This window comes from Juglans microcarpa x Juglans regia, chromosome 3D, assembly GCF_004785595.1.
Source record: "Juglans microcarpa x Juglans regia isolate MS1-56 chromosome 3D, Jm3101_v1.0, whole genome shotgun sequence".
Lineage (NCBI taxonomy): Eukaryota > Viridiplantae > Streptophyta > Magnoliopsida > Fagales > Juglandaceae > Juglans > Juglans microcarpa x Juglans regia.
This window is the reverse complement of record NC_054598.1, coordinates 10,873,160-10,894,067: the sequence shown is the minus strand read 5'-3', so window position 1 is coordinate 10,894,067 and position 20,908 is coordinate 10,873,160. Positions and strand designations below refer to the sequence as shown.

Here is a 20,908-nt window from a genome sequence, read left to right as displayed (position 1 = left end):
TTGGGTGTTGAGCATTATTTTTGTTTATTTATTCTTGTTTGTAGCTCTTGCAAAATACTTGCAAGCTGAAAAATATAAATGTAGATGTGGGATAATGGTGATGAAAATATAAATGTGGATGTGAGATGTAGAATGTGGGTTTTACTGAGAGAAACGAAAGAGCTGTTGAGGTGCATCTTCCTTCTTCTTTTGTATTTTTCTTTTCTTTCTCTATTGTCCATTCTCTCTCTTTTTTTAATATAAACACTGATGTGGCAAAACGTCACTTCAATAACGTGCACATACAATAAGTAATAGAACTGATTGCAAATTAGCTTGAAAGGTGAAAAAGTAAAAAGTTTAAATCTTAATTAAAAACTCCACTTACCTATGCAAGTCAGGGTGGAAGGATCGAAAATCCTCAATCTCCTCTAGTCATGCTTGTTTAGATGTTAAGATGATATAAAAAATATGTAAATAATAATTAAATAGTTTAAATTAAAATATTTTATGAGATTTTGATAAATAAAAGAGAAATAGTTGAATAAAAATATTATAAAATTAAAATATTGTTATAATATAATTTTTAAATATAAATTTTATCTTGAAATTTGAAAAAGTTAATTTTTTTTTTATATTTTATTTAAAAATTTAAGAAAATCGTAATGATTATATAATAACAATTAGATGAAAAAATATAAAATTTAAAATTAAAAAGTATATGTATATGAATGATATTTAAATATTAATATGAAATGAATTGAGATTATGTTAACATGGGAATGGGGCTTTAGAGAGGCAAGACAAACACGTTTGGAGTGCTTGCCAAATCTATCATGAACAGTAGCTAGTGAGAAATGGGTTGGTTTGTTTGCTATTTATTTTGTAATATTATTATTTTTTATTTTCAACATTTTTTAATTCTTATGTTTTTAATTAGTTGATGCGGCGAGTATGTTTTGAAGTTATTTAGTTAAATCTTGACACGTGCCACATTCCTGTTGAACGCTTAGGAGAGTGATAAGTGATCAGTGATAAAGCTGTCATTTGCTTATTTAAAGCAATATAGATGAAAGTATTTAAAAATTAAGGATACGATTGAATGTTAAATTGAGTTGAATTGAGATGATAAAATATTATTAGAATATTATTTTTTAATATTATTATTATTTTGAGATTTAAAAAAGTTGAATTGTTTATTATATTTTATGTTAAAATTTGAAAAAATTATAATGATGAATTGAGATGTATTTGACAACCAAACGTATCTAATACTACTTTTTAAAATTTTCAAATACATGGAATAAACTGAAATTTTGAAAAAATAAGTTTTTTTTTTTTTTTGTCTTACTAAAATTAAGAATCGAGTAAGGTTAGGTTTGGATAGTAAATGAGATGAAAGTTGAAAATTGAATAAAATATTATTATAATATTATTTTTATTATTATTATTTTAAGATTTTAAAAAGTCAAATTATTTATTATATTTTGTATGAAAATTTGTAAAAATAATAATGATGAGATGAGATTAAACTCTCAATCCAAACCAAACCTAACTGATTTTGCAAATAATAGGACCAAATTAGTATTTATTAATTTTATAAAATTCTTAAACCTCATTTTAATTCAAACTCACTTGTTACCCACATTATGATGTTTTATCTCTATTTTGCTTTGCTGCGGGATACTCTTATTATAGAATTGAGTACAAACCTTTCACAAAAAACTTAAAAATCAAATTAAGCAATTAATTTGATATAGTATATTTTTTCTCTTAAAGTTTATAGAGACAAGAGATATATATGAAGTAGACACTATAACATTTATTATTGCTAGTATAAATATCGCATGTAACATCAAATGAACAACACATGTTGAAGGCCAACTCATGCGTCAATCTCTCTTCTACTTGCTCTCAAATTCAAGCAAGAATACGACGTTACCTTGAAACAACATAAAGTATTATATCAAGAATAATAGTTTCAGGCTCCGTTTCAATGTTAAGAATATCTCAGATTATTTGTAAATAATAAGAAAATAATTTATGAATAATTTGTGAATAACAATAAATTATTTATAAAAAATAATAAAATAATTTGAGAATATCTTAGTACAATTATCAGATCTTTGGTTGATAAGATAGGTGGAACTTTTATATCGTTTTTTTAGACCTCATGTCAACTTCTCTACTATCTACCAATAGAGTCAGACTCAATGTTTTGAATATCGTACCGGACAGCGTACCGGTCAAGGTACTGGAACGAAATATTTCGGTACTGATACCGTTTCGAAATAGCGTTTCGGAATAACGTTTCGGGATAGTCGATCTATAAATAAATTATATATATAAATATATATAAAAATTATATTCTAAAATAATAGTCTATATATAAATAAATTATATACAAATACATATATATATATAAATTATAAATAGTCTAGTCTGAATTGAGGGTTAAAAAATAAGTTTGTAGTTTGAAAAAAAAAAAAAAAAAAACACAGGCCGAAATATCGGCCGGTACCGGTCGAAATATATGTAGGTACAGGCCGAAATTGAGGCCAGTATGACCGGTACCGGCTGGTACGGCCGGTATTTTGGCCGGTACGGAACATGTATAGTACCTGTACCGGCCGGACGGCCGAAACGAAAAATTTCGGCCGTACCGGCCGGTACGGTACGAAATTTAAAACTTTGGTCAGACTACTCTACTGTCCAGTGTAACCCGCTTAAAGTGACCGATAGTGTTTTTCTAATTTTTTTTTTCATTCATATTTTTTTAATATATTTAAATATTTTAAAAAAATATATATTAATATACTTAAAATCACTTCTTTAATTACTAAGTAAGTAAAAAAAAGAAAAAAGAGTCAAGCGGTCTTTGAGCGGTTAAAATAAGAGACAAAGTAGCGTTTTCCTTACCAAAAATATGTAGGCTAGGATTATAGGCTGCCATTCAAAACCATAAAATACCAATAATGTCCACATTTTGGTTTCATAATTGTGACAGCTTATAATACTGAATTTAGAATATTTCATTAAATTTTTATTTACAACCTCAAATCAAACACGTTATTGCCGATGGAAGAATCTAATATTAATTATCAAAAAAAAAAATTTGTATTTTATAATTCTATGACCGTTTAGTCCCACACCGAACGATACATCAAGAAGCAGAATCCAAAGTAGAGATATCGCCAATAACGAGGATGGTTTTGTTGGCTCGTCGACGGCACGTCTTCTGCAATATATATCAGGCGGCTCCTATATTTATATTTGTGGACCTTTGGTTGACGAGTTCGTGCTCCAACTTCCAACCAACGGAAAGAGACAATACTGACTGCATTTTTCCTGCAAGGCTGTAAACCATAAGCGTGAGTGACTATTTGATGACTAATGAAATTCAAGATAAAGAACACTTAGAAAAACATTTATCAAAATAATATCTACCATTACATATAACAAAAAAAAAAAAAAAAAAAAAAAAGCATTAAAAAACTGAGATGGCATGTAAACAGGGTGCCCCAATAGGGGTAACCTGAGAACACTTTAGAAGTAGAATAGCCCCAACCCACAAAAAGTATTCTCAGGGGTCACCCCTCTGGGGCACACTCTGCTCTATGAAGTGGAATTGAATGTTAAAAATTAAAATGGACTTTCCGTGATTTTGGTTTTCTTGGTCATTCTCTCATAAAGTTGTCGTGCATGCCATGTAAACAGGAATCCCCAAAGGGGTGACCTGAGAACACAAAGTGCATTAGCCATATCCTTTATAGCATCAAAACCCTTCCTTGTGTTCTCAGATATCACTCCTCTGGGGTGTACTCTGTTATATGAAGTGAACTCTGCGATAATATGGAATATGAGAAAATTCATGGGTCTTTTATAAAGCTCTAATGACGCCATTTGTCACCATGTGTTGTCATTTTATCGACACAATTCTGTTGTTTGAGGTCCGCGGGTCTCTTGTCACCATGTTGTCATCCTACCGACACCGTAAAATGACAACATGTCCACACACGGCCAAAAAGGGAAAACAAAATAGAAGAATAATATTGTTATAAATAGCATGCAAATTGCTAGCTTTAATTAGCATTTCAATGTTCAAACATTTAAATCTTACAAATGTTGTGTACTGATTCTATTTTTTGCACTCCCAGTTTCCACTAATACCTCAGATCGTCTCATCTATTTTCTTTTGGTCTCAACAGGGCAACAAGTTGGAAGAGGAGAAATAGTCAATTCCGGCCCGTTTAGATTATTTGAGCTTCGATCGGTGCTGTGTGGAGCCCTCGGTTATTGTCCAGTGTTGCTATATAGTGTCCGTGCGCATATCTATAATAGTGAACAGTAAATAAATACAAAGAAAATAAAGAGACGAGAATACGTAAATTTACGTGATTCGGCATAATAGTTACATCCATGAGAAATTTTGAGGAGGGGAGAACTCACTATAATGGGATTGTTTTACAGTCTTTTATGATCTCTCATCTTTGTTGTACAATAGAGATCCGAGCTCTATCTTCTGGTAGAGATTTCATTATTGGAGTCCTTGTCGTGAGGTTGAAGAAGCTGAAGTTGAAGTCGAAATCCCCCCAAATAGTCATCTGGATGCCCCCTTTATCCTCTACTCATCCCTTATTTTATGTTACATCTTTTCTCATTTACGTCACATCTTCACTTTTACTCCGAACATTATTTTCTTCCTCTACCTCTGTTACTTGACTATATCTTATTCATCTCTCTTTCTATCGTCTTTTAATTGGAGGCCCTTTGATGAGCTAGGCTTTTTACTTGAGCTTGAGATATTTTATCTCCTCTAGTAGGAAAATATCAAATATGTGTTTTTTTGTTTTGATTTATTTTCATATATATTAAGAAAAATAGAAAAGAGTTATGTTAAATACCAACTTCTTAATTTTTAAAATAATTAATTCATTGATGGATGAATTATATTTCGAGTTTCACTAACATCCTATTAGAATTTCATTAGATACATTCGCTTGAAAATTGAATAAATAAAATTGATGAAAAACTCTATTTATTTTTTCACTTAAATCAATATTGTACTTTCATTTTTAACCGAATGTATTCAGTGAAATTTTAACAAATTGTAAGCCAAACTTTTATATTATATTTAAGAGAAATGCTAAACGTCCTGAATTTAGGATGTAAAAAGTGTTCCGAATGAGTTTTTTTCAGTGATTAAGAAAATATTTTTTAATAATATTATAAATTTTTTTTTAAATATTTATGATGATTAAAAAAATATATAAAAATAATAATAATAATAATAAAATAAAATGTGCTGTTCGGAATGTGCATTGGAGAGTTTTTTCGAAAAGTGTAATACTGCTCTGTATCTAAACTGTAAAATTAGAAGAATATAATATATAAAAAAATTTATTTCAAGAAAAAAAAAAAAAAAAAAAAAAAAAACCCCGATTGAGAATCTTGATATCTTAAACTTCGCAACAAACAAAATGTGAACTCCGACTGTGATATGATATTACTCGTGGGATTTTTACGTTTACAGAGACACGGCGAAGAAATTTAGGAAAGAGGAGCTTGGGTCAACCTCCAATAAATGCAGTTTCATCAAGGCCATTATTAATCTTTGAGTGGGGATGACTTTCAGATTATTTAATTGTTAGCGCACATATAAATCCATTGACAATTTCCTGCATTATTGAGGCATGTTTATCTGCTTGACGCGTTGGATATTATTAAAATAAGTGATTTTTCTAAATTTTAAATAGATAAATTTGGTATAAATATTTGTAAAAAAGTAGACTTTATATTAAAAAAAGTATAAAAAATAAATTATTCTTTTGAGTTTTGTTACACATCATCTTATACTACACATTATATATATTTTAATTTTTTTTTATTCCATTTAAGTTAATTGAGTTTTTTTTACTATTTATATATTACATATTTAGTCAGAAAAAAAAATTATAGTATATGATATAGGGATGATATTTTTCTTACTCATTATTAAAATGCAGAACAGATGAAAAAAGAAGAAGAAATATGTGGTTAGGCACTGAGGAGACTACTTCAAAGTATCATAGTACAGTTCACACACATGTGGGCAAGCAATAAGATACGTGTAGCCGACACGGTGTCCAAGCTACACCTTTTAGACGTGAATCGAATTGAATGAGGAAAGGGACGCGTAAAAGCTGAAAAGGCTCAGTCCATGTATCCTCATCCAGTCATCCTCTTTATCTTCTTCAATTATTTACACGATCTCCTGGCCAAAACCTCAAAGGAGACCAGCTCTTCTTTTTCTCTCCTGTATCCTACCTATTAGCCTCCAAAGTCCTCGCCTTTGATCTACCGTTTTCTTGATTTGCAAGCATCGATGGAGTATTCAGATTCCCACAACAAACCCAACGCCACCCACCAAGAACACAACCTTCAGAAGCACCGCCAACCATCCACCAGTGAGCTCATCTCCAGCGCCAAGCTGGTGGCGGAGGCCGCCAAATACTCTCTGAGCCACGAGACCGACAAGGTTGACAAGGGCAGGGTCGCTGGTGCCGCTGAAGACCTTCTAGGCGCTGCCTCTCACTACGGAAAATTGGAGGAAAAGAGCTTTGGCAAGTATGTTGAAAAGGCGGAGACTTATCTCCACCAGTACCACTCCTCCCATTCCTCCACCACTTCCACTGGTTCCGGCCACTCTGCCACCCACACCGCACACTCAGCACCACATTCGAGTGGTGATGATGGCCATTCTGGGAGTGGTCATGCTGATGGCCATTCTGGAAGTGGTGGGTATGGGGATTACCTCAAGATGGCTGAAGGTTTCTTGAAGAAACGTTGATTCCGACTGCTTTGCTGCATCTTTCTCCTGTTTTTTCTTTTTCTCGTTTTTGTGCTGTGTAATGTGGTCTGTATCTCTGCTTTGTGGGTTTAGCCTGTGGAATGTAACGTGGTTGAAACAGATTTAGTAAATCTGTTTAGTATCTCTGCTTAGTAAATCTGTTCCGGAATCATTGAAAAAAAGTACTTGGCAATTTGGTATTAGCTCAACAGGTCTGTCTCTCTTGTCTCAGATTGGCAATATTGGATGATTTAGTACAAATATCCAGTGATTTCTCTCTTTTCGGGTGCCATAATCAAGAGTGTGAGTCCTGCGCCTGCACGTTGAATGGGTAAAAGACAGATTTTTCAGGAATAAATTGGTTAATAACAAACCGAAATTAGCTCCTCTTTACAACGAAATTAGTCAACTTTCCGTTCAAGTAGCTCATGCTCATCAACATGGCAACTGTAAAGGGCTTATTAATCCTCAAAATGTCTGTAAAAGAGGACAACAAACCCTATGGCGTATAGGCATTCCACAATACACTGAACAAAGATGTTCCCAAGATAGAGAGGACCTGGAATGGAAGCCTTAAGGATTAACCAGTCCAATCCAGAGGAGGTAACTCAGGACTTCACCAAAGAATTTAATGGTGCTTAGCCTTTATTAAAGAAGGGGATTTTAGGTACCTTGAGAAACTGCCTCATTAATCAGCGACTCAAAAATTGTGTTTTTATTAAAGAAAAATTATTCTCATCAATTAATTACTACCTCACACCTCACATCATATCATATGAAAAACATATCCATACCTTATAAAAAATATCTCACGTTCTTTGAAAAGGATATAAATATGAAATGTGAGAATGAATAGTAGTTGATGCATAATAAATTTTTTTATTAAAATATAATGTGATATTACGTCATCAGCGTATTCAAAACTACTGATTTTTTTTTTTAGTTAAATGTGTCGTTACAGTTATTTATGAAAAGAGTTGTACGTGTGTGACAAAAAACGAAAGGAATTATAACTCGAGTAGGCTACTAAACGACGTCGTCTGTTTCAATGTCTGGTTTTATCTATATCATCGAGATTCGAGATCCTCCCAGCCCCATTCTGCTCTATTCTAACAACTCCTCATCATCTTCTTTCCAAATTAAAACCTCCCTTTTCAATTCCCATATATACCGATGAAAAGGTGAGATTCCCTTTCAATTCTTCTACCAAGTAAAGTTTGCCTTTCCATTTCAATCATTTATTGCACTAGAGTCTTTAATTCTCTTTTGCAATACTACTTTACGCATTGTTTTTGTGTTCATGTATGTAAATATATATTTGATCCCTAATTGAATTTAATTTATAGTTCTGCAATCTTTACTGAAATTGGCTCCCATGGGAACTTTTTGATTTCCATTGCGTCGCCGTAAGTGGGAATTGAAAATGTCCCAGTAATTTTGGTCTTTCTTAGATGCAAACAAGCAGCTGTTATGTTTGTGGGTAGACCTTAACAGGATAAATCTTATTTTTGCCTGTTCAGTGCTCAAAAAGAAATGGTACAAGTTTTGGGTTATTTAGTTTTGTTGGATGTCCCCTGAAAGTCGTTGCTATCTTGTATTTAGATTATTAACGCTCTCAAAAATACATTTGAAATAGGTTTGTCCACATTTCTGCAGCCAATTACTGCACCAGAGTCCATTTCTTCTATTAACCTTTAACAAAAGGTTTAGCAGTTAGATGAGCATGCGAGTTGCGCCTGTGGTATTACCCATGTGGGGATGCTAGATGGTGTGAAAATCTCATGTAGGCTTATAACTGAAGGTGTTATTATCTGTACGTTAAGTGTATCATACTAGCTATACAAGTAAAAAGCAAGTGGATTGATATGATCACATCTTTTTACCGATATGCCAAGGGGTCATGAATGCTTGCAAATAAAAACACACATTTTCAAAGTTGGAATTCAAGGAGTTCTTGTTAACTAGTTTTCCACGACAGAGCTTTGGCCAACTCTCATGGCATGCCCATTTTGTGCCTTTCTTTATATACCCCTTGAATTGGTAGAAACCGTCACTTGTAGTATTTTAAGCCATTTATGATTTTGTGGCAGAAAGTTATATTTGCATAATATTAAGTTCTTGCTTGTAGATTTGTTCCCAGCCACATTATATAGATGGTGATTCGCTTCCTAACTGTGACCTATTTGTTATAGGTTTAGTGTGAAGAACATGAGCTGGCAATAACTAACACTTGAAGAGGATGGATTCATGAATGCTTAGTTTCATGGATTAGTCATTCGCTTAAGCTCCGTGATTTTAGCAGTTGCTCTTATCTAACTGGAACTTTTCTTTTCTCACAATGTGGAAATTTGCTTCAAATGCCATTGCAAGCATTGGACTGAAGAAAAACTCATTAGAGTCCACTCGAGCTTGTCCAGAGTGCTCAGATGATGAGGTGTGTTCGAATGCTAGCCGAGACGAAGGACTGGAATGCCCAATATGCTGGGAATCTTTCAACATTGTTGAGAATGTGCCCTATGTCTTATGGTGCGGTCACACTCTCTGCAAAAATTGTGTCTTGGGGCTTCAATTGGCTGTGTTTAAATTCCCTACTCAACAAATCACGATTCCATTCTTCATTTCCTGTCCATGGTGCCATCTGCTATCATTCCGGCTAATTTATAAGGGAAATCTAAAGTTCCCTCGCAAAAATTTCTTTATTCTTTGGATGGTTGAGAGCTTGAATGGTGATCGATTAAAGTTTAGTTCCTCCTCCCGTGGGGACAATCAACCAATTTGGACTCCAAGATGCAATTTTGCACTTGGAAATCAAGCTACCAATGGTAACCAAAGAAGGGTCTCTTCTACTCATGGACCTAGACATCGGGGGTCTAACAATGATAATGGTGGCAGCAATGTGGAGCAACACCAAATTGACCTTCATAACTCTCTGGATTTCTTCGTTCACTTTACATCAAAGTTCCCTTTGGTCATCATATTTCTTCTGATTGCCTTTTTTGCAGTACCTGGCTGTGCTGTCATCTTGGTCCTCTACTTGGTAGTAACACTAGTTTTTGCAATCCCATCTTTCTTGGTATTGTATTTTGCATACCCTACTTTGGAGAGGCTGGTAAGAGAAATAACCTCATGAGATGTGGTTGGCTTCTTGAATCAGTTAACCCCAAACTTGTAGGTTTTTCAGATCACCCCATCTTTTTTCAAATTTGGTGATTCTAGTACTGCACTTTCTGGAAATGCGACTGTTGGATGTTGAGAAGTTTTTCAGATCTTTCCTTGCGGTTTATGTTTCTTGGAAGCTTCAAGAGCCCAAAAGGCATGATTCTACGATTGATTTCTCAAGTCTTGGGTTTCAGTGATTGTCAGTGATTTAAATTACCATTGTTTGATAGAAGTTGATGAAGCTATTTACAAACTTGAGTATGCATAAGATATATTCCTCGAAGTGCTTGTAGTGGTGATATCTGAAAATATTTGTTGCTCTCTTGCACTGAAGTTTTATAGTTATTGTTACTTTTGAGCATAGGTTTGATTTTTATGTGAGCTCGAATTATGTTTATAGTGCTTAATCTACTGTTCTCTATGACCAATGGGGTTAAATATCAGTCTTTATACGAAGTAGAACATTAGAAGGGAAAAAAACAACTTTGAAATATGGCAGATTGATACTCTCCCATTGTTGTCGGCACACAAATAAAAGATGGACGTGTTTTAGGGTGGCATATTCTTCAAATTGTTTGCTTCAGCCTGATTACTATCTCTTGGTGCTTAGGAAGGAAAAATGAGGCATGGATGAATTCTTCGCAGGTGGGAAATTGATTAGTAGAGCTGGTGACAGAAGCATCTCCGACTTGTCTGGCTTTAAGCGAGTCTGATCATCATTTTAATCCATTGTGAACAGTAGTGGGGGATGTCGATCATGGCCCTCACTGCCCTGGACACCTAATACATGGAAGATGATTTTGGGAGGATGTGATTTTATGATGGCATGTGCAGAGCATAAACATAAATTCAGATTGAATGACATGCGTTTGTCCAAAAATCAAGTAAATAATCTAAAATCAACGAGATTATGAGAGCATTTTACTTTCGACTATAACTGGAGACATCTCTTTGGTGTAGAACAGCGCGTCAGCTATGAAATTGAGAAACATATATTTGCAGGTTGCAGAACTAAATATATATAGATATATATATTTTTTCTGGCCATGAAAAACTAGAAGAGTCCATGAAAAATCAGATGAACTGGTCACATTCAGAAGCAGCAACATGTCTTAGGTTCTTTCCCCGTAGTTCTAATTTTTTTTGCTTTCTCTCTTGCTTTGATCTCTTTTTTATTTCGCTTTTCTTCTGCCTTCACTCTTGCTCCTCCTGCAATCTGATCAATGAATTCTATGTCATCCCGGAATTCTTCTAAGGCATGTTTCCTCCTTCCCTCCAGTTCACTCTGCATCTAAAAAGAAATTATCAATCCCTATTACGTAACTCATTCTGGATTAGCTTAGGAAAAGAGAATATTGGAGCAAAACCTCTGTCCTATCTAGTTTGCGTCTGGCTTTTGCCTTCTTCTTTTCCTCCCAGGAAGTTATCGTGGATTTCTGCTTCTCATACCTGAAATTCTATCTGTTAGTGAATGAAGAGCTCATGTTTTTAGCTACTCCATCCAGCCTCATCTTTCCATGTTCAAGAAGAGTAGTGATAAGCATGCCAACCTTTTTTACAATTATTCTCTGAATGGAAAGTGACTATTTAAAATTTGAAATTTAAATAAGAAAAACGTTAGTATTTGTGATAAAGCAGCACTATCATATTTGTTTGTTGTATAATGGGCTGTGAAATAATTGCATGAATATCATTGTTTTGTTAAAGAGATCACTCTCGAAATGAACGAGTACCTGTGTTTGATCTTAGCCAACTCAGCTTTCTCCCAAGCATCTGCTTTTGTTTCTTCAATTACAGATCCCATTGAACTCTGCTGTCTGGTGACAGTTGGTGGGGTCCCAGGTTTTGTTGAACTCTGCCTTTGGATTTCGTTTGGTGGTATTGTTGATTTAAAGGTGACAGGAGGTTCAGATTTCGGTGGCGTAGTTTCTGGGTTCAAACCGATGTTGCTGTTCAAGTGTTCAACAAAAGTTGGAGTCCTTTTAATTGAAGGGACAAGCTGTATGGGCGTCTTTGCTGTTATTGGAAACTCGCTTTCTTGGCTTCCAGGAATTTTGAGTGATGTTTCACCTAATGCACACCATCTCATGAATTTTTCTTGGAAAAAAAAAAATCTAATCAGGAACTCAAGTCATAACTGGCAGTGCTAATGCTGGGTCTTTACCTGAGAATCGCTTGGATGTTCTCCCAGGTTCTGCTGCCAAACTTGGTTTATCCTCCTTTATACTCTTGATTGCAGTCAAAGAGGTTTCGGGTCGTTGGCTTGTCTTTTTTGGATCTGGGATGTGTGTTTCTTCAAGTCTTTTGATGGCAAATGCTGCAGCTGCCACTGCGGCTGCACGCTCTATTCCATTGTCTGAGTGATGCTCCTGACTCATTTGCCTAGAGAACTGTCTTTGGAGCCAGTTCTGAGATTTCTTCTTCTCTGTAAAACACACACCATTTAATTATGGTTTTGGATTTATTGTTGCCTCCTCCATGAATTTCACCCATTGTCCATCGAGAAATAGGTTTACCTTTGAAACTTTGAGACTTCTGAAGTGGTATTCTTCGATCCCTAATGCTCCCAGCCTCTTCAGTCTTTTCCTTGTGGACACCAGGAAATCTCAACCTGGCAGAAGTTGTTAGTCATAAATATTTGAAAAATTCTAGCAGCAGCTTAATTAATTACCTATGGTGATAGAACCAAGCCCTCAAGGATCATGTCTTGACAGAATGATTCTGGTGTATTTATGGATGAAGGACATGCACTCACGACAACCTTTTCGTCTATATTATATAATTACAGGTATTTCATAGTTACAAAGCGGATTACCTCGTTTGCTTGACCCAAGCGTCCATCGTTTGAGAATAATTCTGTCCCCAAAACTTCAGCCTGAGCAACGATTTGCTTTTGATAGTTTGATGTTTATTTGAAGAAGCATTATAGAAGAAAACATACGCCCACAAAGGTTGGTCCTAGGCAGTGATCAGGGATGGGGAGTGCAAGCAAGCAAGCTTGGGTATGCTTTGCGTTTTGAATCTTGAAGATCTTTCGAGTGAAGAAAAGTATTCTTCTTTTCCTGGATGCGAAGCTTTGAATGTGGGAGCCGACATAATCTTTCTTTTTCAGATGCTCTTTTCCACTTAATTATTTTTTTCGTTCAATACAATGGATGCCATAAAAGAGTCAGATGAAAGAATTTGCATCAGATACTGAATAATATTCTGAAGAGTTTTAAGAACTTTTATCTCCACTTGAGTAGAAGAAGAAGAAGAAGAAGAAGAAGCCCTCTCCCCTGAAAGTGCATAATCATGAATCTCTTTGATTTTTCAACCCAAACGTGATCAGAGTTCTGCGATAAAAAAATTATGGGAAAGATTTCTGTCACTGATTTCTTTGACCGATTTCCCAAAAAACAAAAGCTGGTATTTAGGAGGTGTTTCCATAGGCAGACTGATTTCATTTTGATAGCATTTTTGCCTATGCGGTTTGTATTACTTCCCTCAATAAAAAGAGGAGAAAAATTGCTTTCGTTGAGAGTCGAACTCAAGACCTCCCGCTTACTAAACGGGTGCTCTAACCAACTGAGCTACGAAAGCACATTTGCAAGGTTTGCAACAATCAATTAATTTGAATAAGCTATTACAAACCAATGACGTCAAATTGTCTTGAGAAAGTATAGTATAGAATCGGTGTTAAACTGACCTAATAAAGTGGGTTTTTTAACGGTCGATGAGAAACAATATTTGAACCCAACACGAACATTGTGAACCCCAGCATTTAATACAGTTGAAAGTGTTTACCATTTCCTTCGTTTTCATAGCAACCAACCAGAGGCTGGTCGGCTTGCCACTGTCCATGTGATGCACAACCGTTGGAGAATGCAAGAACACCAAGCACCTTCTTAAGCAAGCTTGTGTATAAGCTAGTTTTTCTTTGGGTTCTTTGCCGTCTGCTCAGTTCTACAGAATGAGAGCCTAACCATTCCATGGAATTCAAAACCATAACCATTTGTATCTGTAAACACTAACCATCAAAGCTTTTCTTGTTCAGAGGTGAACTCCAAGACAATACATAATGCTGGTAACTGTACCACGCCTTGTGTTCAAAGCTTTTGCTTGTGCATAGCTGAAAATCTGCTATCCATGAAAATTAGGTCTCGGCTAGATTTTTTGATTTTGTGCATTGTGGATGTGAATGCGGTCGTGATTTTGGGGGCACTCCTGAGCATGCTACAACACCCACTCATTTCATCCTGACCAAATGGTAGAATCTACGTCTCAGCAATTCTTTTTTTTTTCTCTGCTAATAACCCGTAATAACACTTTGTCGATTAATCAAAAGTGCAGCGGCTAAGTGTTGACACAGCAAGATCATTCTTTGATGAAGTAAGTACCCACAAACCATTTGGGAACAATTTTCTAATAAATAATAAATTCTCCCTGTCTCTATATCAATGTATCTTCATGCAAGGATTCAAAAATTACAACCAATTCCTCATAGAAACTATTTACAGCTTGATAACCTCCTTAGCAACACAAGTAATCATCAAATAATACACTTCTACTCGAAGTTCATAATTGGCACAATCATAGAAGAACAAAATTTAATTTCCCATTTCATTTAAAAAATCAGACGAAACCTTTGTTTTGGCAACGTGATACAGTACATCTAGTTAAGGAGTTGTTGTATAGACTAAACAAGGAACTCTGTGTCAGAAACTTCAAGGACTTTGTGAACACCTATTGGGTTTACACCTGGCCGGAATGCATTTCCGTCAATATACCTGTTAAAACACATTTCATTAAAAATAAATAACTTGATTCAATAAGCAAACGCAGGGTAACTTTTCAAGATTTGCGTGCTCACGAAAACTCACATTTCTTTCAAGAATGGGTGTTTGTAGAAAGCATCAGGAATTCTTCCTGTAAACTGGTTGTGATCCAAGTACCTGAAATCAAATCAAGGAATCTTTCAGAGTATATACTAAAATTCCCTCTGCAACCATTGAAAATATCAGGCGGTGATGGATAGATCCGGCTACTATAGCAGACAAAAAGGTAGCATGCATTCCACGAAATGCCGACTAAAAGATGAATGCCCGCATAGAAATGCCAGTTTATTGCGTAGCTAATACAACCCATCTAAATTCTCCAGAATGGACCTAATTTCACATCAAGACAGGCAAAAGATCAATACGTATTTCATACAGTGCAACCTACAAGAATGGAGCATTAAATTGATATCCTAATAAATGAATCATCTAAATAATGCATATTAAGATATTGAGGGTTTCGGATTCTAATTAAAAGCAGCAACCCAGATGCCAAGTTAGGAAGATAAGCAGGCTGCATGATTCTGGACACCCCAAAATGTGTGGCAGACATTCCCATTAAACTTTATTATTTCCATTCACGAGTGTGATAAAACACTGCTTTGGTGGTGCCATAGCAAGCAGGTGAAAATAATAGCAAACAAAATATTAAAGAAATTAAGGAGCATTAATCTAAATCGCAGGAACCTTATGTCAAAGGGAATTCCCATTAAAAGGTAGTTATAACCTAATAGCTAGATCCAGATCAAGTTAAGTAAGTCAGCAAAACACTGATGAATCATATTTTATCTTTTAGACAGGGGAACCATTCTCCAAAAAGAGATAGAGAAGAAAAATAGAGGAATCAGCATCCAGAATGCCAGTTTAGTGTGTTTTTACAACAGAAAGGGGCAGCAGAACCTTCACACTCCCATATCCACGAAGTACAACATTACAGTAACCAGGCAAACACAACAGGATTAACCAAAAGAAATTCTGAAAGAGAACACACAAGTAAATCAGTTTAGGAATATGAGCAAGTCCTGATGGTATTACTCCAGCCATTTTATTGTAGGAGAGGTACCTGTGAATAGTAAAACAGCCAACAATAGGGACCAGAAATACATATTAGGATAATATGAGTTTACAGGAATAAGCAGTGCTCATATCTGCAATTGAGAGAGAGAGAAGGAAATATAGAAGCAATACTCACAAGATTTCCAAGTTGGACAAGTTTGCAAGCTGTGCCGGTATTCCTCCCGTTAAATAATTGTTATTTAGATATCTACAAAAAATACGTAATAATAGAAACTTGTAAATTTTAGTTCACAATTGCAAAATATCAAGGAAATGACTAAATTCTCCAAGCAAAATAACTTACAGGTTGCGAAGAGCTGGAAAACACCCCTCTATGCGTATGAGTTCCCTTATTGTACCCACCAAATGATTATTACCAACATCTCTATAAGCATGTAAAATTACAATAAACATGTTAGAAGTCTGATGGAAAGGCATGCCCTACAACACGATGCACTAAAGAGGATATGGATTGTTACAGGTGCCGAAGATTTTGTAGAGTTCCCAATTCTGCAGGAATTCGTCCGATTAAACGATTTTCTTGTAGATATAGATAGCGAAGCCCTGGAAGGTTAGCAAGCTCCCTGGGTATTTCACCTTTAAAGTTGTTGAAGCTCAGATATCTGCACAATTTTCAAGAAATGAGATCTTAACTCTAAATAGAATAAAAATACAATGAAGAGGATCCCAAAACTTAATTGTCATAGAAGTTAAAGTACTCACAGATGAGTTAGACTCTTCAATTCACCAATTTCAGGAGGTATGGCATCTTGTAGCTTATTCCATCTCAAATTACTGAGAAAAATACTCAAATTAGAATTAAAAGATCAAGACAATGAGCTAAAGCTTTCAAAAATTAAAATCACATAAACTAAGGTTCATGATTGAGCAGAGGAGGGGTATATGTTCTCCACAAACCGACCACAGTAATCGGTGTAGAAGGAATTTGTGTATCTTTAGCTATATACGTCCACTCTATTAAGGAACACTGAATAAAATTGCAAGTCTAAATATCAAACTAAAGAGCGAAACAAAATCATAAAAAATGACCAAAATGCTACAAGCATAGCTGCATAAGTTAAAAGTATCAAGAATGTTTTTAAACAGACCAATAGTGATCTTAAGTGAATGTAAAGGACTGTACAGTATTTTAAGCCGCCTCAACCGTCCGATCTGAGGAGGAATTGGCCCAGTCAACTTGTTATTGTGGAGATCCCTGTCATGCGGACACAATCGTATGTATCAGATTTTATAAGTACAATCATATATATCATATACCTCTGAAGAAGCAAAGAAGTTATGAATTCATCGTTTTGATAGGTAATTCATCTTTATATTTATAATTGGAGGAAGATTAACTTTTAACGTATTCCCATTACAAGTAAATTGTTTTCCATCAAACTGTTGGAGTCCACGGACACTTAAATCTCATTTATTGATTTATTTCTAAAATCTAGGGGAATGAATTATGAAAAGTAATTGGCAGCCAAATAAATCAAAATAGAATGAAGGAGTGAAAATGATCACTTTTAAATGAAGGAGCCAAAGTCATTGGAATAACACTTTCTACGTTTCCAATAAAACTAAGTACAGAAGAAGCTTACAGCCTCGTGAGATCCAACAGATTGGTCACAGCAGTAGGAAAGGGCCCCACAATCGACACCGCGTAAACCTCTCTGCAAAATATAAACCAAGCAGTAATCTCCAGTTATAAACCGCCCTAAAAAATCGACCTTTTCTTCTACTAATTCGGAGAAATCTGATCCAATAAAAAAAAAAAACGAAGAATAAAGGAGGAACTTACAATTCAGTGACAACTCTGTAATCACCTTGAGTGGAGCAGGTGACCCCAGACCAGGGCGGCAGATCGCCATCACCGCAAGGATCGTCTCCCACCCACGCGTAGACCACCCTCCATCCGAGAGACGCCTTGATTTCGTTCAGTGCTTTTACTGAACCAATTATGTGCCAATTTCAAACACTCAATTCGACGAGGTCAACAAAACAAAAAGAAGAAGAAAACGAGATAGAGAGGAATGTGAGAGTTATACCGTCCCGTTTAAGGGTTTTAGAATGAGCGAGGTTGAGTAGGGACAACGAAATGAAGATCACAGAGAATGCAAGCAGTGGAAAGCGCGCCATTAAAAGGGACGCCAAGAATTCCCCGTCTCTCTGTCTCTCTCGACTCTCTCTGAAGAAGAGGACCGGCTTTGTAGGCTTTGACAGATCTGAACAGTAACTGAAGAGATCTCTGTTTACAGCGTTTGATTAATCGCAAGTTGGGTGGAAGTCAGACACAGAGAAGCATCATCATCGTCATCATCACTCTTTACCCTTTGAAATCTTCGTTTCGTCGGTGGGATTTATTTTTTAATTTATTTAATTTTTGGAAAGACTTCAGTTTTGGGCCAGAAATGGAGTAAGTTTGGGCCAGTTTGGGCATTCCGCTGCTGGGCAAGACCAAGCCCATGTGTTTCAAGTTTGAAGTTGTCAAATGTTGTGCGTTTTATATTGCTTACTATTTATTTTCCTATTTCAAGTTCCAGGTGTCTATTTAATTTTGAATTTAATTTGGAAGGTAAATTTAAAGTTTAGATCTTATAAATTAAATGATCTTTGCTGCTCATCATCCTCATACACCATATACTATATTTATTTTTATTTTTATTTTTAGTTGTATTTTTCATAAACTAATTGATTTCATCTACTCATCATCTATATATCACATATTTGTTAATAAAAAAATAAAAAAATAAAAAATAAAAAATTCATGTGTAATATGTGATATGAGGATGATGAGTAGAATATTTCAAATTAAATTATATCATGTAGATAATATATGATATAAAGGCTTTCAAATAGAAATTCGATCTCCTTAATTTTTATGGAATCTAGATACTGCTTTTAATGTTTCTTTTTTAATTTTGGAACTATTAATTAGAAAAAAACCCTTCATATGTATAATCCTTTTCTTTTCGCAAAATATGAGTACTAATTTTTCTTTAAATGAACTAGAGCGAAATAAGTGACATTATATATCTACTAACTATTGTTAAGTTTATGTATAAATCTTATATATATATAAAAAAAATAGTTTATATACTGATATGACTTAATGGAACACGTAATATCTATTTTACAGTATAAAAAATTTTACAATTTGATATATAGATCACATAAATTCAAGTGAGTGTGTAGAATTTGTTGTATAAGATTTTTGTGTAGATATATTTCTCCTACAATATTTATTTGGAATCATCGGCCAACACTTGAACTTGTTATTTTAAAAAATAATAATTGATTGAATGGTTGAACTTGTTATTTTAAATAATAATAATAATAATTATACTCAATAGAAACTAACCCCATATATATAGTACTGGAAAATTGGAAATCCTTTCATTTTCTTGCAATCTCGATCGTTTTCGGTGCTTGCTAGGTGATGCCTACAGAAGTAATTATGCATAATTGACCGAGATATATAGATATAGATAATGATGGTACCCTAAAACAAATAAACCAAAAAAAAATAATACTGACCATATTATATATATATATATATATATATATTTTTTTTTTTTTACCAGTTAAAAAAAAAAAAAAAAGGAGAAGAAACAATAATAATATACAAGAGTCTCCTTTTCTCACACAGTCTTACCAATTTCAGCAAAGGCATTTTATATATCACAGCTCTGTGGATGCCAAAACTTGCTGGTTTTGGTTAATTAGGACATGCGCCATGAGGCTCTACATTTATTAGCTTTGAGACAAAAAGAAAAAGGAAAAAAGAAATTGTACTTTTTGAGCGGTAATACTGCATGCATGAAAGCCTTCCACGTCGATTACCATACAAATACCCTGTCCCCGGTCCGCCCCACCCTCGTGTGGCAGGGCGGATCCACCCCTCGCCGCCGTCTGCCAGATGCAAGGGGGTGACCCCGCCTGCATCTGGCACCTACAGCGGGGGCAGGGGCGGGATGGGGTGCACCCTCGTCCAGTAAATACCTCGCCTTGCTCCCGTTTTTATTATATATATATATATACTATATATATATAAACTCTTAGACATGAAATGAAGTCGTTTTAAGTCTGAGATCTTTTTGTACTTAATTACAAATAACTAAACGTGCTCGTTTTGTCAGTGTCGTTTAATTATCTGTTAAGAAACCCCCCTCCCCCACGAAGCCCCTTCTCCCTTAGCCCTCTCTCTCTCTCTCTCTCTCTCTCTCTCTCTCTCTCTCTCTCATATCTTCATCGCGGCGTCGCCATCCACGAGAAAATCCGTCGTTGTCGTCGTTCCCTCTGCATTGTCGCCGTTCGTCTGCATCTCCGTTGCCGAATGTAAGAATTTGCTCTCACTCGACACTCTGATTCTTCGATTTTTTATTTTTTGTTGAGTTATGGAATGAAGATTGAAGGAATGATAGGGTTTCATCGGAGATGGAGGATGTGATTGTGTTTGTGAATTGTGTGCTGTAGAAACTCGATTGTGCATGTGTTTTGATGATTGATAAATGATGTGTGTAAATCTGTTTTGTTATAGTGATTTTTTTGGATTTGTAATGTGTCTTGATGATTAAAGGCTGTGATTTTGTGGCTAAATTAATTATTGGAACCCTAATTTAGGGTTTTGAAATACCTTCAATTTTTTTTCCCTATAAACACGGCCTTTAAATAAAATAATTCTGATTTTTTGGATGGTTGTTTAGATAAACTTGATGTTCTTATAACTTCCAAATAAAAGTAACACTTGATTTCCATAAACATGTCTAGTTTATGCAATATATTTAGTTTGTATTAGTTTGTAGTGTTGATTTACGTAATTTTGTAATAGAGAGATTCATTGAATGAATGTTAATACACTTGGACAATGTTATTATTATCTTGCGGGGTAGTAATATTACGGTACCTATACCTTACCCCTCATTAGTTCCAGAAGTCGAGGTTGGGAAAAGATGTAGATTGGACTAGGGTGAGATGTTAGAGCAGACCCCATTTGTTTGGAGTTCTACAGAGGTTTATTCAGAGATAGATAGATACTTGGCAGCAGAGCTTCAATTATTTTCAT

General features: G+C 35.0%; 4 protein-coding genes, 1 long non-coding RNA gene and 1 other non-coding gene across 10 annotated transcripts; 2 read left to right on the top strand and 4 right to left on the bottom strand.

Moving 5' to 3' along the window:
• Positions 1-3,056: 3,056 nt before the first annotated feature.
• LOC121256590 lies at positions 3,057-3,914 on the bottom strand. The gene is made up of 2 exons (XR_005939026.1): positions 3,515-3,914; positions 3,057-3,335 (listed from the first exon to the last, which is right to left on the bottom strand). It is a non-coding gene; the product is annotated as an uncharacterized LOC121256590 (long non-coding RNA).
• A 2,200-nt stretch (positions 3,915-6,114) lies between these two features.
• LOC121255941 (nodulin-related protein 1) lies at positions 6,115-7,011 on the top strand. The gene has a single exon (XM_041156508.1). The coding sequence runs from the start codon at positions 6,344-6,346 to the stop codon at positions 6,806-6,808; it is 465 nt and encodes a 154-aa protein (XP_041012442.1). The 5' UTR covers positions 6,115-6,343; the 3' UTR covers positions 6,809-7,011.
• An 827-nt stretch (positions 7,012-7,838) lies between these two features.
• On the top strand, positions 7,839-10,246 carry LOC121255929. The gene is made up of 2 exons (XM_041156491.1): positions 7,839-7,989; positions 9,001-10,246. Exon 2 carries the CDS (start codon positions 9,147-9,149, stop codon positions 9,936-9,938), a length of 792 nt encoding a protein of 263 aa, XP_041012425.1. The 5' UTR covers positions 7,839-7,989; positions 9,001-9,146; the 3' UTR covers positions 9,939-10,246.
• Positions 10,247-10,985: 739 nt separating this feature from the next.
• On the bottom strand, positions 10,986-13,026 carry LOC121255928 (remorin). 5 transcript variants are annotated; one of them, XM_041156488.1, is made up of 6 exons: positions 12,783-13,026; positions 12,484-12,578; positions 12,132-12,392; positions 11,701-12,037; positions 11,335-11,416; positions 10,986-11,258 (listed from the first exon to the last, which is right to left on the bottom strand). In XM_041156488.1, the coding sequence occupies exons 1-6, from the start codon at positions 12,806-12,808 to the stop codon at positions 11,061-11,063; spliced, it is 999 nt and encodes a 332-aa protein (XP_041012422.1). In that variant the 5' UTR covers positions 12,809-13,026; the 3' UTR covers positions 10,986-11,060. The 5 variants fall into 5 exon arrangements, 3 of the variants coding, with proteins under 3 accessions (XP_041012422.1, XP_041012423.1, XP_041012424.1); XM_041156489.1 differs by having other exon boundaries at positions 10,986-11,252; XR_005938885.1 differs by having other exon boundaries at positions 11,143-11,258; positions 11,335-11,535.
• Positions 13,027-13,475: 449 nt separating this feature from the next.
• On the bottom strand, positions 13,476-13,549 carry TRNAT-AGU. The gene has a single exon. It is a non-coding gene; the product is annotated as a tRNA-Thr (tRNA).
• An 807-nt stretch (positions 13,550-14,356) lies between these two features.
• On the bottom strand, positions 14,357-18,190 carry LOC121256228 (probable leucine-rich repeat receptor-like protein kinase At1g35710). Its single transcript, XM_041156919.1, has 11 exons — positions 17,892-18,190; positions 17,645-17,792; positions 17,445-17,516; positions 16,985-17,056; positions 16,564-16,635; positions 16,320-16,463; positions 16,145-16,225; positions 15,977-16,048; positions 15,776-15,847; positions 14,830-14,901; positions 14,357-14,736 (listed from the first exon to the last, which is right to left on the bottom strand). The coding sequence occupies exons 1-11, from the start codon at positions 17,980-17,982 to the stop codon at positions 14,646-14,648; spliced, it is 987 nt and encodes a 328-aa protein (XP_041012853.1). The 5' UTR covers positions 17,983-18,190; the 3' UTR covers positions 14,357-14,645.
• Positions 18,191-20,908: the final 2,718 nt, after the last annotated feature.

Coding starts and splice junctions, on each gene's coding strand:
- LOC121255941 (XM_041156508.1), top strand. CDS start 6,344: ATGGAGTATTCAGATTCCCACAACAAACCCAACGCCACCCACCAAGAA.
- LOC121255928 (XM_041156488.1), bottom strand. CDS start 12,808: ATGGACGCTTGGGTCAAGCAAACGAG. Junction 12,579..12,782: donor GCTTGGGTCAAGCAAACGAG/GTAATCCGCTTT, acceptor AACTTCTGCCAG/GTTGAGATTTCCTGGTGTCC. Junction 11,259..11,334: donor GCAAACTAGATAGGACAGAG/GTTTTGCTCCAA, acceptor ATTTCTTTTTAG/ATGCAGAGTGAACTGGAGGG.
- LOC121255929 (XM_041156491.1), top strand. CDS start 9,147: ATGTGGAAATTTGCTTCAAATGCCATTGCAAGCATTGGACTGAAGAAA.
- LOC121256228 (XM_041156919.1), bottom strand. CDS start 17,982: ATGGCGCGCTTTCCACTGCTTGCATTCTCTGTGATCTTCATTTCGTTG. Junction 16,464..16,563: donor TTGAAGAGTCTAACTCATCT/GTGAGTACTTTA, acceptor AAAATTGTGCAG/ATATCTGAGCTTCAACAACT. Junction 16,226..16,319: donor CTACAAAATCTTCGGCACCT/GTAACAATCCAT, acceptor ACATGCTTATAG/AGATGTTGGTAATAATCATT.